We start from the raw sequence: 13,848 nt of genomic DNA on the forward strand, positions 1-13,848 counted from the left end.
TTAACAGCCGTGAAGGCATCAGCACTCGTGGGAGGACTCAACGTCACTAAGGGGGCCTGGATCCCCACCCGCTTGCTCCGCTCTGTTGGATGCTCTCCAGCCTTGCTTTTCACAAAGAACCGAGATGCTTACCACTCAGGCTGCCTCAGTCTTGAGTGAGGACCCAAGAGAATTCCAGCCATAGACAGAAAGCCCATGAAGATGCCACCCACTACTAAATCCCAATTTCAATGACTGAGCTGAAACCAACTGCCACTAGAGGGAAGCACCCGCAAGGTTGTAACAGAATGAACCCAGCAATTCTGTGAAACCTGCTCCACCCACTGAGAATTTGCCCCTCCACTTGAGTGATGCGGTTTCTTTGTGCTTGGTCCCACCCTCCTCTCCAGGGTACCAACTCCAGTCCATGAAGAGGGACAAAGGGAAGTTTGCTGGAGACTGTGTGCTGGGCAGGATTCCCAGAAGACTGAATAATCAATAAACATGACAACAGGCTGCCCGTGGGCACCCACCTGGCATCATGAGGACAGAAGAGAATCCCTGGAGCAAGGAGAGACATCCATCCAGCATCGGAGTGTCCCTGCTAAGGTCTTGGGGAACACAGAAGGGCTTCTGGGCCTCATGTGTGTGGCAGTGCAAGTCCAGTTCCTGGCCTTGGTGGACGTGGCTCACACCATGGTCTCTGCCAGCTGGTCTGGTGTAGCATCTGCTCACGGTGCTTCATCTGCATTCTTCTCCTGACACCATGGTGGTATTGAACCCTCTGGTGTCCAGAAGTCAGAGGAAGGTTCTGGAACACGCTCAACCCAAACTCAGATTAGTCGGGGTAGACACGAGCCATGAAGATGTCTGCTCAGGACCCTGCAAAGCCTCTGGTCCCTGCCTTCACTTGAGGGACAACCAGACCCAGACTTCCAGACTGAGGCTCACAGGGCCAGAGCACAGACCAGGATGGGCCAGAGAGATGGAGGATGAGTGGTACTTTCCCCAGAAGCCAAACGGGCTTTATATCTGTTGCTTGCTTGCTTTTCATTTTCGTTTTCATTTTCTCACTGAAGCCCCTCCTCTGTCTGACTTGGTGTCCCAGAGGACAAGCCCGCGTACTTGGAGGTTCTACCTTTTGCTCAGACAGGCTCTCCACGGTGCTGGGACTCTCCCAAACCAAGGGCTTCGCCAGGAGTTATCTCCCCTACACAATCTCTTCTCCTCTCTCTCAAGGCTGGCAGTCCTCCAAGTCACAGTCCAGAGGCCAGATAAACGGAAGATGAACACAAATCAGAGTCACTAAGTCATTTGGAACTGGAGAGGGGTTCAGGAGGACGAGCCCCAGACAGAGAGTGTCTGGGGCAGGAGCGGAGCCGATGCAGCTGAGCTGGACACTGGCCTGGCGGGGCTCCACCTCCGCCTCCTCAGGGCCAGGTTCAGATGGCCAACCAGTGCTGCAGCTGTGGAGAGACAATGAAGGTTTTCAGACAGGGCTGGGGCAGACTGGGGAGCAGGGAACCAAATGCGACAGGAAGCACATAGGAGGTAGGAAAGGAGTGTCTTGCTCCCTTTCTACAGCTCAGAGGCTGCGCAGCCCTTGCCACTGAGCCTCATCGGGGGCAAAGGAGGCCACCCCAAGTCGCATCTCAGGGCAATTGGAGTGGAGCCTGTCCACCCCCAAATCCTGATCTGTTTAAGAGTAGGACATGTGTCCATTTGCCACTGATAGAGCTGCAGCTCTTCTGTCAAGACAAATTTTCGGGCTCATTGGTGACAGCTCACAGGGAGGGGGTGAACATGGAGTTGTAGTGACATCTGGGCATTGGGCATTCCAAGGCCTGTGAGGCTGGAGATGGAGGGCAGGCCCCTCTCCTCCTCCACTCCAACACCACATCCATGGGCATCTCTCTACCTGCAGCTGCTGTGACTTTGCTGTCTGTGTGGTCCTGCCTGGGGTTGTGCACATCAGGGAGCAGCCAGGGCCCACCCCAGCCCCATCCCAGCTGTGCAGGATGCATCTACCTGGAACTGTTTGACATCTCTCTGGGCCACCAGGTGGTGCTCATTCTCTGGCGTGATGCCGTAAGCCAGTCTCTGCGAGGAGGAAAAAAAGGGAGTAGGAGGCCTCAGCTGGGCCAGGGCCACCTCCCCAGGCACCCGCTGACACTCCCAGATGAGAGCCACCTGCCGACAAATCCCACACAGATACTGCCTTGTTTATGGAGCTGGCCCATTGGCTCTGCGTCTTCCGTCCTGAGAACATTCATCAAGCTGCCTCTGTAGTGGGACACTGGACCAGAGCATTGAACCTGGAGCTGGGGGAGGCAAGATCCCACACGAGGGCCTGGCACTGAACCGACACTCATAGACATCACAGGAGAAGCTGCAGCCAGAGACCCCAGGCAGCCCCTGGCCCTCAGTGGGGGGCAAGGAAGACCTCCTGGGGTGCAGGCACAGAATGCAGGTGTTGGGAGTCAAGGGCAGCTCACAAGGTCATGGAAGCCCTCATCACTGCCAAAGTGTGAGGAGGAAACAAGCTCAGGCCCTGCTTCCTACATCCAGGGTGAGCTCCTGGAGCACAGGTCCTCTGGAGGGATGGGGATGGGGAAGAGCAGCTGGGGGCAGGAGACCCAGGACAAGGAATCAGGGCCAGCCAGAAATGGGCAATTCCACGTGCCTGGGACATTCTCCCTCCTTTCCCTGAGTTCTCATTGGGTACCTCAGCAAGAGCTTCAGGCATTAGTGGGGAGGGAGGGGAGGCAGGACTTTTGCCTTGTGCCTAGGACACTGCGCTGTGCATCCTGGATCCTCAGTGAAGTCCCATAGGGGACTCCACAGAGGAATGAGGGAACCAAGTGTTTGCTTTGCATGTGAGGGTGTGGGGAAAAGGCCACCTCCAGGAATCTGTAAAAGAGAATGTATTTAACAATCAAATACTAGGAGCCACTTATCAGAGAACAGGGCGCCATTGCTGGTAAGATATTTACATGTATCGATCATCACACCTGTATATGTAAAAGTACTTTAAAAAGTTCATGCGAATGGAATGAAGAACTCATGTTATATCCGTGAAAACTTTTAAAAAGATATGCATAGTATTTTGATACATACATTTTCTAAGAACTTTTTGGATTTCCTTCATATGCATGATTTTCAAAAAAAAAATGTTTTAGACCAAAAGAACCTTATCTTTAAATCCTATTTTTCAGGTAAAACACCCAGAGAATAGTTCCTTGTGGGATTGAATGGGAAGAGTTAAAACAGACCATGGAGAAAGAGCGTCTCCTCAACCCCAGGGGACGCAAGTAGAGATGTACCTTGCCACAGTAGAGAATGCATGCTGAACACTCCCTTTCCCTTCCATGGGAGATAGCATTGTCCTAGGCCCACAAATGGATTCAGGAGGTCCAGGGAAATACAGAACTTGGCCAATGATATGGCTCTGGCTGGCCACAACTTCTGTCTTCCTGCTTCAGCCCTCACACCCCGGCAGAAATGGCTTGAAATGCCACCCTTATCCCACCCCCTTAACCTGACCCAGAGCTCACCTCCCAAAGGGAACCCCGAATGCTGAGGAACTTGTAGACCACGTAGGCAGGGACCAGGACCATGGAAGAGACGGCAATGCCCCAGCCCACCCAGTTGGCCCAGGGTGGGAAGACGTAGTCGTCGTAGGTGAGTGGTTTGAAGTTGATGATGCTGACCACGACCACAAACTGCAGGACACAGGGTGCGGGGCGGAGGGGGGCGGTTGCCCAGGGAGGCAAGAGGGAAGTGGAAAGGAACAGACTCCGAGAAAGATGAGCGAGAAATACACAGCAGTGAGTGATATGGGTTTAGGAGAGAAGAAGAAAACAAGGAGGGAGGCGAAAAAAAGAGAGGAGAGAGAATTCAAGAAAGCAAAGGATAATGGAAGGAGGTAAAGATATCAGGGACCAAAGAAGAGAAGGACCAGAAGGATACATGGAGTTGGCACACGGTCCCCAGAGACCTGGCCTAAGGCTTGAGACCCCCTGCTAAGGTGGAAGACTCCCAGGGCTGGGCAGGGCTTGCAGATCCCAGCGTCCCCTCCCCTAAGAAACAACTCTGCCACCCACACCACCCTAGGCACAGCCTCCCCCTCCTGCCCCAGGGCCCCTGGCTGGCATACAACGCACCAGGAGAAAGGCAGGGCTGACGAACTTCCAGCATAGTCTCCAGTACAGGCCTGGCTTAAACCCCATCATCTGCTGGATGTCGTTGCTGAACCTGTCCACACCTGGACACACAGAGGACACTGAGACAGTGGCTCCCACACGTGGGCCTGGCAGAGAGCCTCAGACTCCCTGTTCTCCATGAGATGCTGCCCCCAGTGGGCAATAGGGCAGCAGGGCAAGAGAATGATACCCTGGGACTTTGGAGACCTTGGAACAGGTGTTTTGCTGACGCGGAACAGTTCAGAGGACAACTTCGGGCCAGTAGCACCCCAGCACATTTATCTGAGGAAAGCAAGGGCTCAGAGAGAGCCAGACTGGCCTGATTGCAAAGCCTGGCTCTTTTGTCTGGCTCACTCCCCTCTATACATACCTTGAACTGCGCATGTGCACATGTGTACACACTTGTACATCCCTGATGCCTATCTGAGAGAACTCTCACACTTACGCTGTGATCTTTTTGTGGGTAATAGAGCAGAGTAAGACCAGTGAGTCTGGTCTTCTACGCCACAGGGAATAATTGCAATGTGTTAGGACCAAATACAAATGAAGCTTTAGCATAAGACGACTGCATACAACTCAGGAAACCCAGGTAAGTTTGAAATATTTGGAACATGCTTACACTGAAAATATTGCTCATTGTTTATCTGAAGATTAAGGTCAGCTGGGAGTCCTGCGCTTTGCTACATCTGGGAATCCAGCAGAAAACAAAACAAAACAAAAACAAAAAAACAACAAACAAAAACCAATTTCCGTGATATGAGGTCAGTCCCATCATGGGTTCTTTAGAAGCTGCTATTAGGATGCCTGCGGGAGCCTCAGCAGCTTCCTGTTCAAGGGCACTCACCCAAAGAGCAGCTGAGGGCTGGGAACACTTGCCCCTGAGGATCCAGTGGCTCAACTGGAATTGTAGGGGGCTGATTGGACAGAGGCAGTCCCCTGCCTCCTCCAGGAACAAGGGCTTCCACGCTTGGCTGCACACCCACATACCATAGAACCAGGACACTCCGATGGCCTCCATGAGCACAGCAAACAAGATGGAGGTGCCCGCCACAAAGGTGTCCAGCAGAGTCACCACATAGATGCCACCCTGAGGCGCAGAGGGGAAAAGCTGAGGCCATCTGTGACTGGAAATGGGCACCCCCTGCAGCATCCATCCACCAGGTCCCACCTGTGGCTGGCCCATCTCTTTTGGACTTCTCTGAGAAGCCACCAGACCTTACTCATTTGCATTCTATCCAGGGCCTTTGAGAGACACAAGGTCTGGGGTGAGTGTGTCATCCACTGAAGGGTGGAGTTGGGTTTCCAAATCAAGATGCAGTTAGCAAAGTTGCCTGGAAATCCCCAGGCCTGAGGTGAGAGGCAGTAGTGGAGGGTTAATCTTAGGGAAACGGGCCACTAGGTGGGGATGGGATGATGCTGGTTCTGACAGTGGTGGCCACTGCCCCCAGCCTGGCCCTACCACCCCCAGGTCTATAGCTATGAATGTCTGTCTTTAGTGAAAGGCAGCCTCGGGAGCTCCAGGCGACCAGGTCACAGCCCCTCCTTACCTTGGTTATACAAAACAGGGCCAGAAGGAAAGTACTAATGGTGACAGCAAGTGTGAAGAGTTTCCGGTGTCGCTTCAAGATCTGAAAGTCATCGGCCAGACCAGTGATGACAGCCTCCATGCCTCCCATCTGGGGAGAAGCAGGCAGGGAGGGGTTGCAGGTCTGTGGGTCTCCCTGGACCTCAAACTGGGGTGATCTGCAGCTGGGGACTCAGGCAACTTGGCTGCTGCCTCACCTCCTGTCTTTCTCCCCATCCTCCCATGCATATGTGCCCTGCTCCCAACCAAACTTAGAAAGCACATGGAAGAGGGTGTATGGTGAGCTCTGGGCTACTCCTACTCAACAGGTTCATCTGTCTTGCCTGCCTGCATGCTGAGAAGCTGACTGGAAGGGGAGCTGGTAAAGCAGACAACACTCTTGTATCATAGTTGCATAAAGAGCTTCTAGTGGTGGAAACTCAAGGTAACCATCTGGGATGAGGACTGTTGATGCCTTTCTGGCTATCAGGCCAGTGGGCATCTCAAACTCGGGACTCTGAGAGCCCAAGAGGGTCTCATACCCCAATGCTTTGAGAAAGTGCACTCTGCGTGAGGCTCCTGCTGTGGCACATAAAAAACAGGCATGTCATCATGCTCCCTCTTCTCCTCTTGGAAGATATTACATTCATCAAAACTGATACTCTTCCCTAACAGCCTGGAGGTGGTCTCAGCAGCTCTCTCACCGCACTCCTCCCAGCAGGGCTAGCAGCTGAAAGGTAGAGGCAATGAGAGGAAACCTATTTGTCAGCCCCACCTTGCCACTTTCTGCCAACTTCTTGGTACAGTGTACTGCTAAGGATGGCACCGATTGAGAAAAATGTCAGTAAGTCTGATCCCACATGGGGTAAAATAAAAGGCTCTTAGAAGCTCTGTGTTGGTTGTTGATGACAAAATACACAGGGAACGTACTTGCTTAGAGACCAAGACTGTGTCCCTTCCAAATCTAGTCTTCTCATCTCCAACAGGAGAGTGTAAGGCGAGTTTGTCTGAAATCCCATCTATCAGGAATCTTTCCATACCCAGAGGTCTCTATGAGGTCTTGACTTTGACCTTGGTCTTATATTTTTGCACATGAGGACTCACTTCTTTGTTTGCATCTCAGTAGGGCCTTCTGGAAACAGCTACTCATCTTGGGTACCCATGAGAGGACGTCTGACTGAGAACTGTGTGTGTTTGAGGATGGTGTTGGGGCTGCCTGAGTAAGATCAAGGTCACTCACTGAGCTGTCGAAGCCCAACGCCAGGAGCATGATGAAAAACACGACAGCCCAGAACGTCGACCCCGACAGGGTAGAAATGGCTTCTGGATACAGGATGAACACTAGGCCAGCTCCTGGAAGAAACATCAAGGACCTCATCAATGGCTAGGACCTTCTACCTGAGCTGCAGATTGGAGAACATTGTGAAGCTCAGTCAGCTACAGCCCAACCCTGTGCTACGTGATTGGTCATGTGTGGGCAGCACAGGTCAAGGATGTAAGATGAGTTTTCCTGAGCATCAGTGAGCCATGCTAGGGAACAGTGTCTTGCCTGAACAGTTACAGGCTCCTTGCTGTGAACCTCGCCTTATCTCCTACATCTTATTCTCTAATACATGAAGTCCTCCATAGCCCAGAAGAGGCAGCCACTCCTCTTCTGCCTCTCTGCCATGAGCTGGACTGCACATTCCTTCAGCACGAGCTAACCAGATGTTGGCACCCTGTTCTCGAACCTCTATGGCCATGACCTAAATTTCTTGACAAATCCTGTAGTCTTAGATATTCTGCTATGGCAACAGGAAATAGACTCCTTAGTCTATTAAATTCTTAGCATAGAGACTGAAACAGAGTGGACATTTCAAAGTCTCTCCCTTCTAGCCTGACCCTGAGGCAGGTTCTGTTACACACTCAGAGACAAGAATTTCCTGGAATTTCTATTTACAACAGTCTCCAAGGACAGACTCCATAAAAGGAATGGTTTGGAAAAGTCCCTTACAGTTCCCTAGTCACAGGACAGCTGCACAGCCAAGAATGAGATGGCTTTCTCGGTCCCTTCCATGGTAGGCTGGGCCCAAAGTGGTCTGCCCACCACCCACCTTCAGTGGCAACATCTTCAATGTTGACCTTGTGCTCGTGGGCCATGTAGCCAAGGATGGAGAAGATAGCAAATCCAGAGACAAAGCTGGTCACACAGTTGATGGTGCTGGTCAGGAGGGCGTCCCTGGGGAAGGAAGCCTTATTCGTTAGTTCAAGTCACCTGACTTTCCCATGAGCCACTGACCATCCATGGGGACTGCAGCCTGGATCCAGCCTTAAATGCCATCCCGTCCTTTAGTCACCCTGCTCACATGGATCTCAGCACCCATCATCACCGGATTGGCACCTGCTAGTGCAGCCAATAGGTTAGCAGTTTGCAGATGGACTAGCTCGATAGCAGAGTGCTGCATCAAACTCCTAGACAGCTGAATCACTAGCCTCCTTCAACAAACTTTACATTGCACCCCAATACCTCCAAATCCCTGACGCCAGCATCTCGGAGCTTTGCTAAGATGACTCAGCCTTCCTTTTGGGATCATTTTCTGTGACTTCCACCCATGCACTCTTTGAACTAATCAAACCTGTCCAATTTCCATGCACTGCCTCCTATTATCCCACGCCACGTATGCCATCCACTCCATGTCTCTCTCATAATCCCAACTTTTCTCTCAGGATCACCTCAAACTTATTACCATGCTTATGTTGGTCTCCTCCTAGGGTGTCTTGCCTCCATACAGCCTGTCCCACCAGCAGGCATTCACACTATTTTACCTTGTCCTAAATGTCCCAAGTTTCTGCCTTAAGCCATTGATGGACAGTGATAGAGGTATATCAGATCTGCAGTTGTCATAGCACTAAGCCATCAGGAGTCAGGATGAATGTGTACACATTCAGATCACCGTGGAGTCTTCCAACTTCCAACCTGTCATGTTGTCTTACTTCTGCAGGTCCTTACTACTCTATCTACCTGTACATGTGAAGAACAGAGCCAGGTAGCATTGCCTGCTCTGAAAGCCACACAGTCCTTCTCTGTCCCAGCCACTTATCACTATGATTCCCAGCACCAACAACTTCAGCATTCCCCACTCCATCCTTTACATCTATTTCAGAGGGATCCAGAAATGAATTGTGTTCATCAGGACCCCATGGTCCATGTCAGGTTTCACAGAACACCCAGGATATTGCATGCACATCAAAAACAGAAACAAAAACAAACAAACAAAACCCGTTTCACTCAAGGAAAACTGACCCCTTCCTGACTCCCATCCCCAGCACTTAGCAGAACTTTCCAGGACTCTGAAATGGAGCTTACCTGTAGCAGTTGTTGTCAAATTTGTTGTAACTTGCAAATGCAATCAGGACACCAAATCCAGCCCCCAGGGAAAAAAAGATCTGGGTTGCAGCATCAATCCACACCTGAAACCAGCAGGCAAAAGCCACCACCCTCAGCTTCCACCTCACTGTCCCAGAGCAGCTGGGGTGTCCCCGGGATGCTCTTACAGCTAAGGAAACAGGGACTGAACCACTCTACCCCAGAGAAGGAGTGGGGTGTCTAGAAGTTCCTGGTCACAGAAGTCCTAGGGGACTTCACCATGGGAGGACTCATTGGCTCAGTGTAATCCTGTTCTAAGTTCTTCCAACTTTGCTGACAGAGGGCATACCAGAGGAGCACCCTGGTAGGGGAAGGCAGACCTGCTCCAGAAGACCACGCTAAAGGTCACAGTTCCTGTGTGTGGGGGGGGGGGAGAGGAATGGGAGGGCAGAGAAGGGAGTAAAAATTGCAGAATGAATGGAAATTTGACTTTTTTTTTTTAACAATTCACAAGGCTGACTCCCCCCATAGGCTACATTACATTCTTGACAGCTAGTAAGGAAATAACTTTCACTTGGCCACTGGTGTGCAGTACTGTGGCCTGTTGGGACATCAGAATCATGAGAAAGCATACTGGATGTCTTCTTCCTAATCCTGTGTAGCTTCTGCCAGGATTATCACACACTGAGCACCCCAAAGCCCTTGAGAATATTGAGGTGTTCTTGCTGGCAGAAAGGGCTGGGGAAAGAGGTTGTGTATAATCTCAGCCATTATTTCAAGATGCTCAAGGCACCTGCAAGTCTCCAGATCTTCCTCACCCTATTCTTTGGATTCCACTGTCAACTTCCTTCCATTCCCTTTATTGTCATTTGGGTCTCTGGCCAGGATAGACAGCTGGAGTGGACCGTTGGTGAGGAACAGACCTCTCTGGTGGCTGAGGTTGTTCCTTGTATTGATCACTCTGGATGCCAGGGTTGGGAACCAGAGAGCAGAAATAGGGCACAGATGGCTGGGGGATGAATAGGAGACCTGAACACAGAGTAGGAGTAAAGACTCAGAGTTTCCAATCTTCTTCGCTGAGTGTGGTTCTAATGTACAGAGTGGTCTAAAGGGACCAGGAAATGGAGCTGCATAATCCATACCAGAAGAACTAGAGGGGCACAAATCAGAGCTGGTGAGAGGGAGACATTACAGCTCAGGGCAAGGGTCCTTTCCAAGGCTACACTGCCACCTTGTGGCAGAGCTGAGACAGATGAGATTTCCCACCACCACCTGCCCCCAGGAGCCCATCCATAACCCCACCCAAAGCTGGGTGGTCACCAGGCCCTGACCGTGGCCTCTTTGAGGCGGTAGAAATCGATGTGCAGGTAGGCATTAATGCCATTGGAAGCACCGGGCAGCGTGATGCCATGGATCAGGAGCACAAACAGCACGAGGTAAGGCAGCGTGGCTGTGATCCACACGACCTAGACAACAGACAAACATGTGTGAGAGTATCGTTTTGTCCCCAGCTCTGGACACAGAGTCCTCTACCAGAGAGTCAGCCTCCCCCTCCCCCACATTCCCTCACCCCATGAGCATGCCATGAGCTGACTCCCAAGGCCAGACCAAACTCCAGGAAGAGTCAACAGACACAGATGCACCAGAGAGAGGCTCAGAACCAGGGGGATGGTGGGTCACACTGGGGCAGTACTACAGTGGAAGTGGAGGCACCAAGGGCAGAGCTCAGGTGCTCCTAGCACCTGATGTCTTGTCTTCTACAAAGTTGCCTCCTTCCACCCCTACAGGCTGCCTCAGGTGCACACCTGCCTTTGCGCTCCTCCCATTCCCACGCTACACCAGTCCTGTATCCTTCACTCACTGGTGTTGGTAGTTGCACTCCACTAAGGGACATTGTAACTACAAAGGAAAGCATCCTGGGAAAGCCTTCCTCCTAATCCTGTGTTGCTTCTGCCAGGATTATCATGCATTCCAATAAAGCATGGAAACACCCTGGAGAATTATGAAAAAAATAAATGTTGCCATGTGTTCGATGGTGGGATATTCAAAAATCTCACTCTCTCCTTGCCTTTCTTATACCGTCTCTCTTTGCTGCTCCTTTTCTCATCTCTCCTTGTCTAAGGGCACTGCCCAAGAAGCCATGTAACTGGGCAGAAAGCTGAATCTATAGACGGCCTTCTCCTGAGATACATCCCAGGAGTCTTGTTCCAAAACAAGGGGAAGAGGTCATCTACCCCACTAGAAAGATGCCTTGCTTCCTTGTTGAGGCTGGAGAGACCCGGAAGAAAAGTAGGTGCAGGGAAGATTGATGTGGTCTTCCTTGCAGTTCCTTCTCACTCTTGGCTATGCATTAGAATATTCTGGGGGAGTTACAGACAACAATGTTCAAGCTCGGACTCCATTCTGATTTCCCTGGTCTGGTGTGGTGCAGGGACTGGGGGTGGGAGGAGGGCAATGCTGCACTTTCATATTTTAAAGTTGTTAAGATGCCGTCAATGTGAAGCCAAGGGTGGAGGTCACTGCTATAAGCAGATGCAGAAAGTGCAGTAAGAGCCACAGAGCCTCAGCTGCAAGAGAAGTGGACACATAACTTATGGGCCAGAATGTTCCTCCCCCAAACCCTGGCAGCATCCACCCCTGAGAACCTTTGCACATTCCTAGGAAGAAAACAAAAACCTTGAAACTTGACTGAGGACAAAGTTCTTTGCCAGCCTAGAAAGATACAGTCTCAACACAAAAGTTGAAATACAGAACATAAAATGGGATGTTCCCTATCAGTGTTTAGAATACTGGAGTGTATCCTCCTTGTTTACTTGCTTGTCTGTCCCACTTGGTCATGAGTCACTTGAAATCAAAATCTTGTATTTTCAGACCTGGATCCCCAGCACCTGGCATAAAGTGGCCTGCACACATATTTGCTGTGGGTGGTAATTGGCATAATGCCTACATTGCCACTTGGGAGGTCTGTATCCCACAGAGATGCACCTGGTTTGAGTCCTGGCTACTCCACTTCCAGTTTCAGATCTGTTGGTAATGTACACACTGGAAGTCTTGAGTCTTTGCCACTCACACAGGAGATAGGAATGGAACTCCTGGCTCCTGACTTCATCCTGACCAAGCCCTGGATATTACCAGCATTTGGGGAGTGAACCAACAGATGGAAGATATCTCCCTCTCCCTCTTGCTGTCTCAAAACAAAAATGAATTTCAAAAACAAACAGATTACTTGGCCAAGTGATTGGACAGTTGCAAGAATGAATGGTTGGACAGCTAGGTGGATGAATGGATGAACAGGTGATTGGAAAGCTGGGTGAGTAGTTCAGATCATTAAATTGATGGATGACTAGGTAGATGGGAAGTTTAGTGGACAGTTGGATAAAAGGATGAGTGAGTGACAAATCAAAGGGTTAACATATGGCTAATTTAACCAAGGCATGCATGAAAACATGAGCAAGTGAGTGAATGTGCAATGAATAAAGGCACATCTTCTGGACTTGAGGGTGTCAGGGAAAGCATCTTAGTTTCACATTATCCACTTGTGCTTCTATCAGCCCTTGTTCTCTGGAAGGTCCCAATAGATGTGGGGTTTTGGCTTTTTCTTTCTTTCAGCAGGGCAGGAACAAGAAAGACAAATTTCCCATAAATGAGAGCAGAAACATGCCCTAGAAAGTGAAGTCATTGCATGTGGGTGGCCTCACATCGCTCTTGAATTCATTCTCCTAAACTGGAACAAAATGGATCGGAGTCCTTAACAACAGGCACACAAAGGAGCCCTCACGTACTCCTGTGATGGGTGCTAAATGTCAGGATGCCCTATAATGCATGTCACAACTGCAGCCCAGCTGCCCTGCCCAGTCCAACACAACGGGTGTGACCCATTCCTCCCATTGACAGACAACACCCTGTGCTCTGACTTCAGACAATCTCCCACAGGGCCTGGAGGTGGTTCTGCATTAACTATGCCTGAGGCTCCAACCTGGATTCAATTTCCACCTCCCCTCCCCCAGGGAACACATCAGGATATGACTGGGCTGATTCTGGCTACAGTCAGACACTGACAAAGGGTGCTTATTCTGTCCAGGCACATGTGTTCCAAACTAAGCCATCTGGGACTTACGAAGGTTCCCAGAATTGATGGCTGCTGCCAAGACCATTGGAATGCTCATGGATTTCTTCACCTCATGCTCAGGGTTGCACCCAGTCCATCTTCTCAGGTTGAGAGCTGCACTGCAAGTTGAGATTCTGAGCTCAGAGAGGCCCGAGATGGAGAGGACAGAGCCCATGTGCCCCTTCTCTTTGCCCTGTGTGTATACACAGCCCACATGAGCTCCAGTGTTGGCCAAAGATCCAGGAACCTCCTTCTCAACATAAGATCTGACCTCACAGCTCACATCTGAGCTTACGTCTACCAGATCAAGATCCCTTTCTTGATGCCTGACCATGTGTTCTCAGCCTCCATGGCAAATCACTGCTTAATGTCACCTTGAACCCAAATTCTTGCTCACATGATGTTTTTGTGGATGATTTGCACAGTTCCCAGGGGACCAGCTCAAGCCAAAGGCAGGAAATCAGAATAAAGAATATGTTGGCTTCATAACAGGAAGAATTTTTGAATGAACTGAAATTTTAATGGGAATGAGCTGCTCAGGGAGGTGACGCAGTAATTGTCACTGAAGGTCTTCAAGCCTTCATAGGAATTCAAGCATCAGGCTAAGGATTGCCTAGATCCAGGTGAGGCCTCCAGTGTAGCAACAATA

The 13,848-nt window shown here is 50.6% G+C and overlaps 1 protein-coding gene across 1 annotated transcript in view; it reads right to left on the reverse strand.

The window, feature by feature from the left end:
• Positions 1 to 1,318: 1,318 nt before the first annotated feature.
• Positions 1,319 to 13,848, reverse strand: part of SLC6A2 (solute carrier family 6 member 2) — a 39,117-nt gene continuing 26,587 nt past the window's right edge. The window contains exons 5-14 of the mRNA XM_004583861.2: positions 10,423 to 10,557; positions 9,092 to 9,195; positions 7,839 to 7,963; positions 6,986 to 7,098; positions 5,729 to 5,857; positions 5,169 to 5,268; positions 4,143 to 4,243; positions 3,534 to 3,701; positions 2,008 to 2,079; positions 1,319 to 1,445 (exon numbers count right to left, since the gene is read on the reverse strand). Of these exons, the coding sequence (XP_004583918.2) occupies positions 1,422 to 1,445; positions 2,008 to 2,079; positions 3,534 to 3,701; positions 4,143 to 4,243; positions 5,169 to 5,268; positions 5,729 to 5,857; positions 6,986 to 7,098; positions 7,839 to 7,963; positions 9,092 to 9,195; positions 10,423 to 10,557 (1,071 nt within the window). The 3' untranslated portion in view covers positions 1,319 to 1,421. The remainder of the gene's footprint in view (positions 1,446 to 2,007; positions 2,080 to 3,533; positions 3,702 to 4,142; positions 4,244 to 5,168; positions 5,269 to 5,728; positions 5,858 to 6,985; positions 7,099 to 7,838; positions 7,964 to 9,091; positions 9,196 to 10,422; positions 10,558 to 13,848) is intronic.

Source organism: Ochotona princeps, chromosome 16, assembly GCF_030435755.1.
Source record: "Ochotona princeps isolate mOchPri1 chromosome 16, mOchPri1.hap1, whole genome shotgun sequence".
Taxonomy (NCBI): Eukaryota; Metazoa; Chordata; class Mammalia; order Lagomorpha; family Ochotonidae; genus Ochotona; species Ochotona princeps.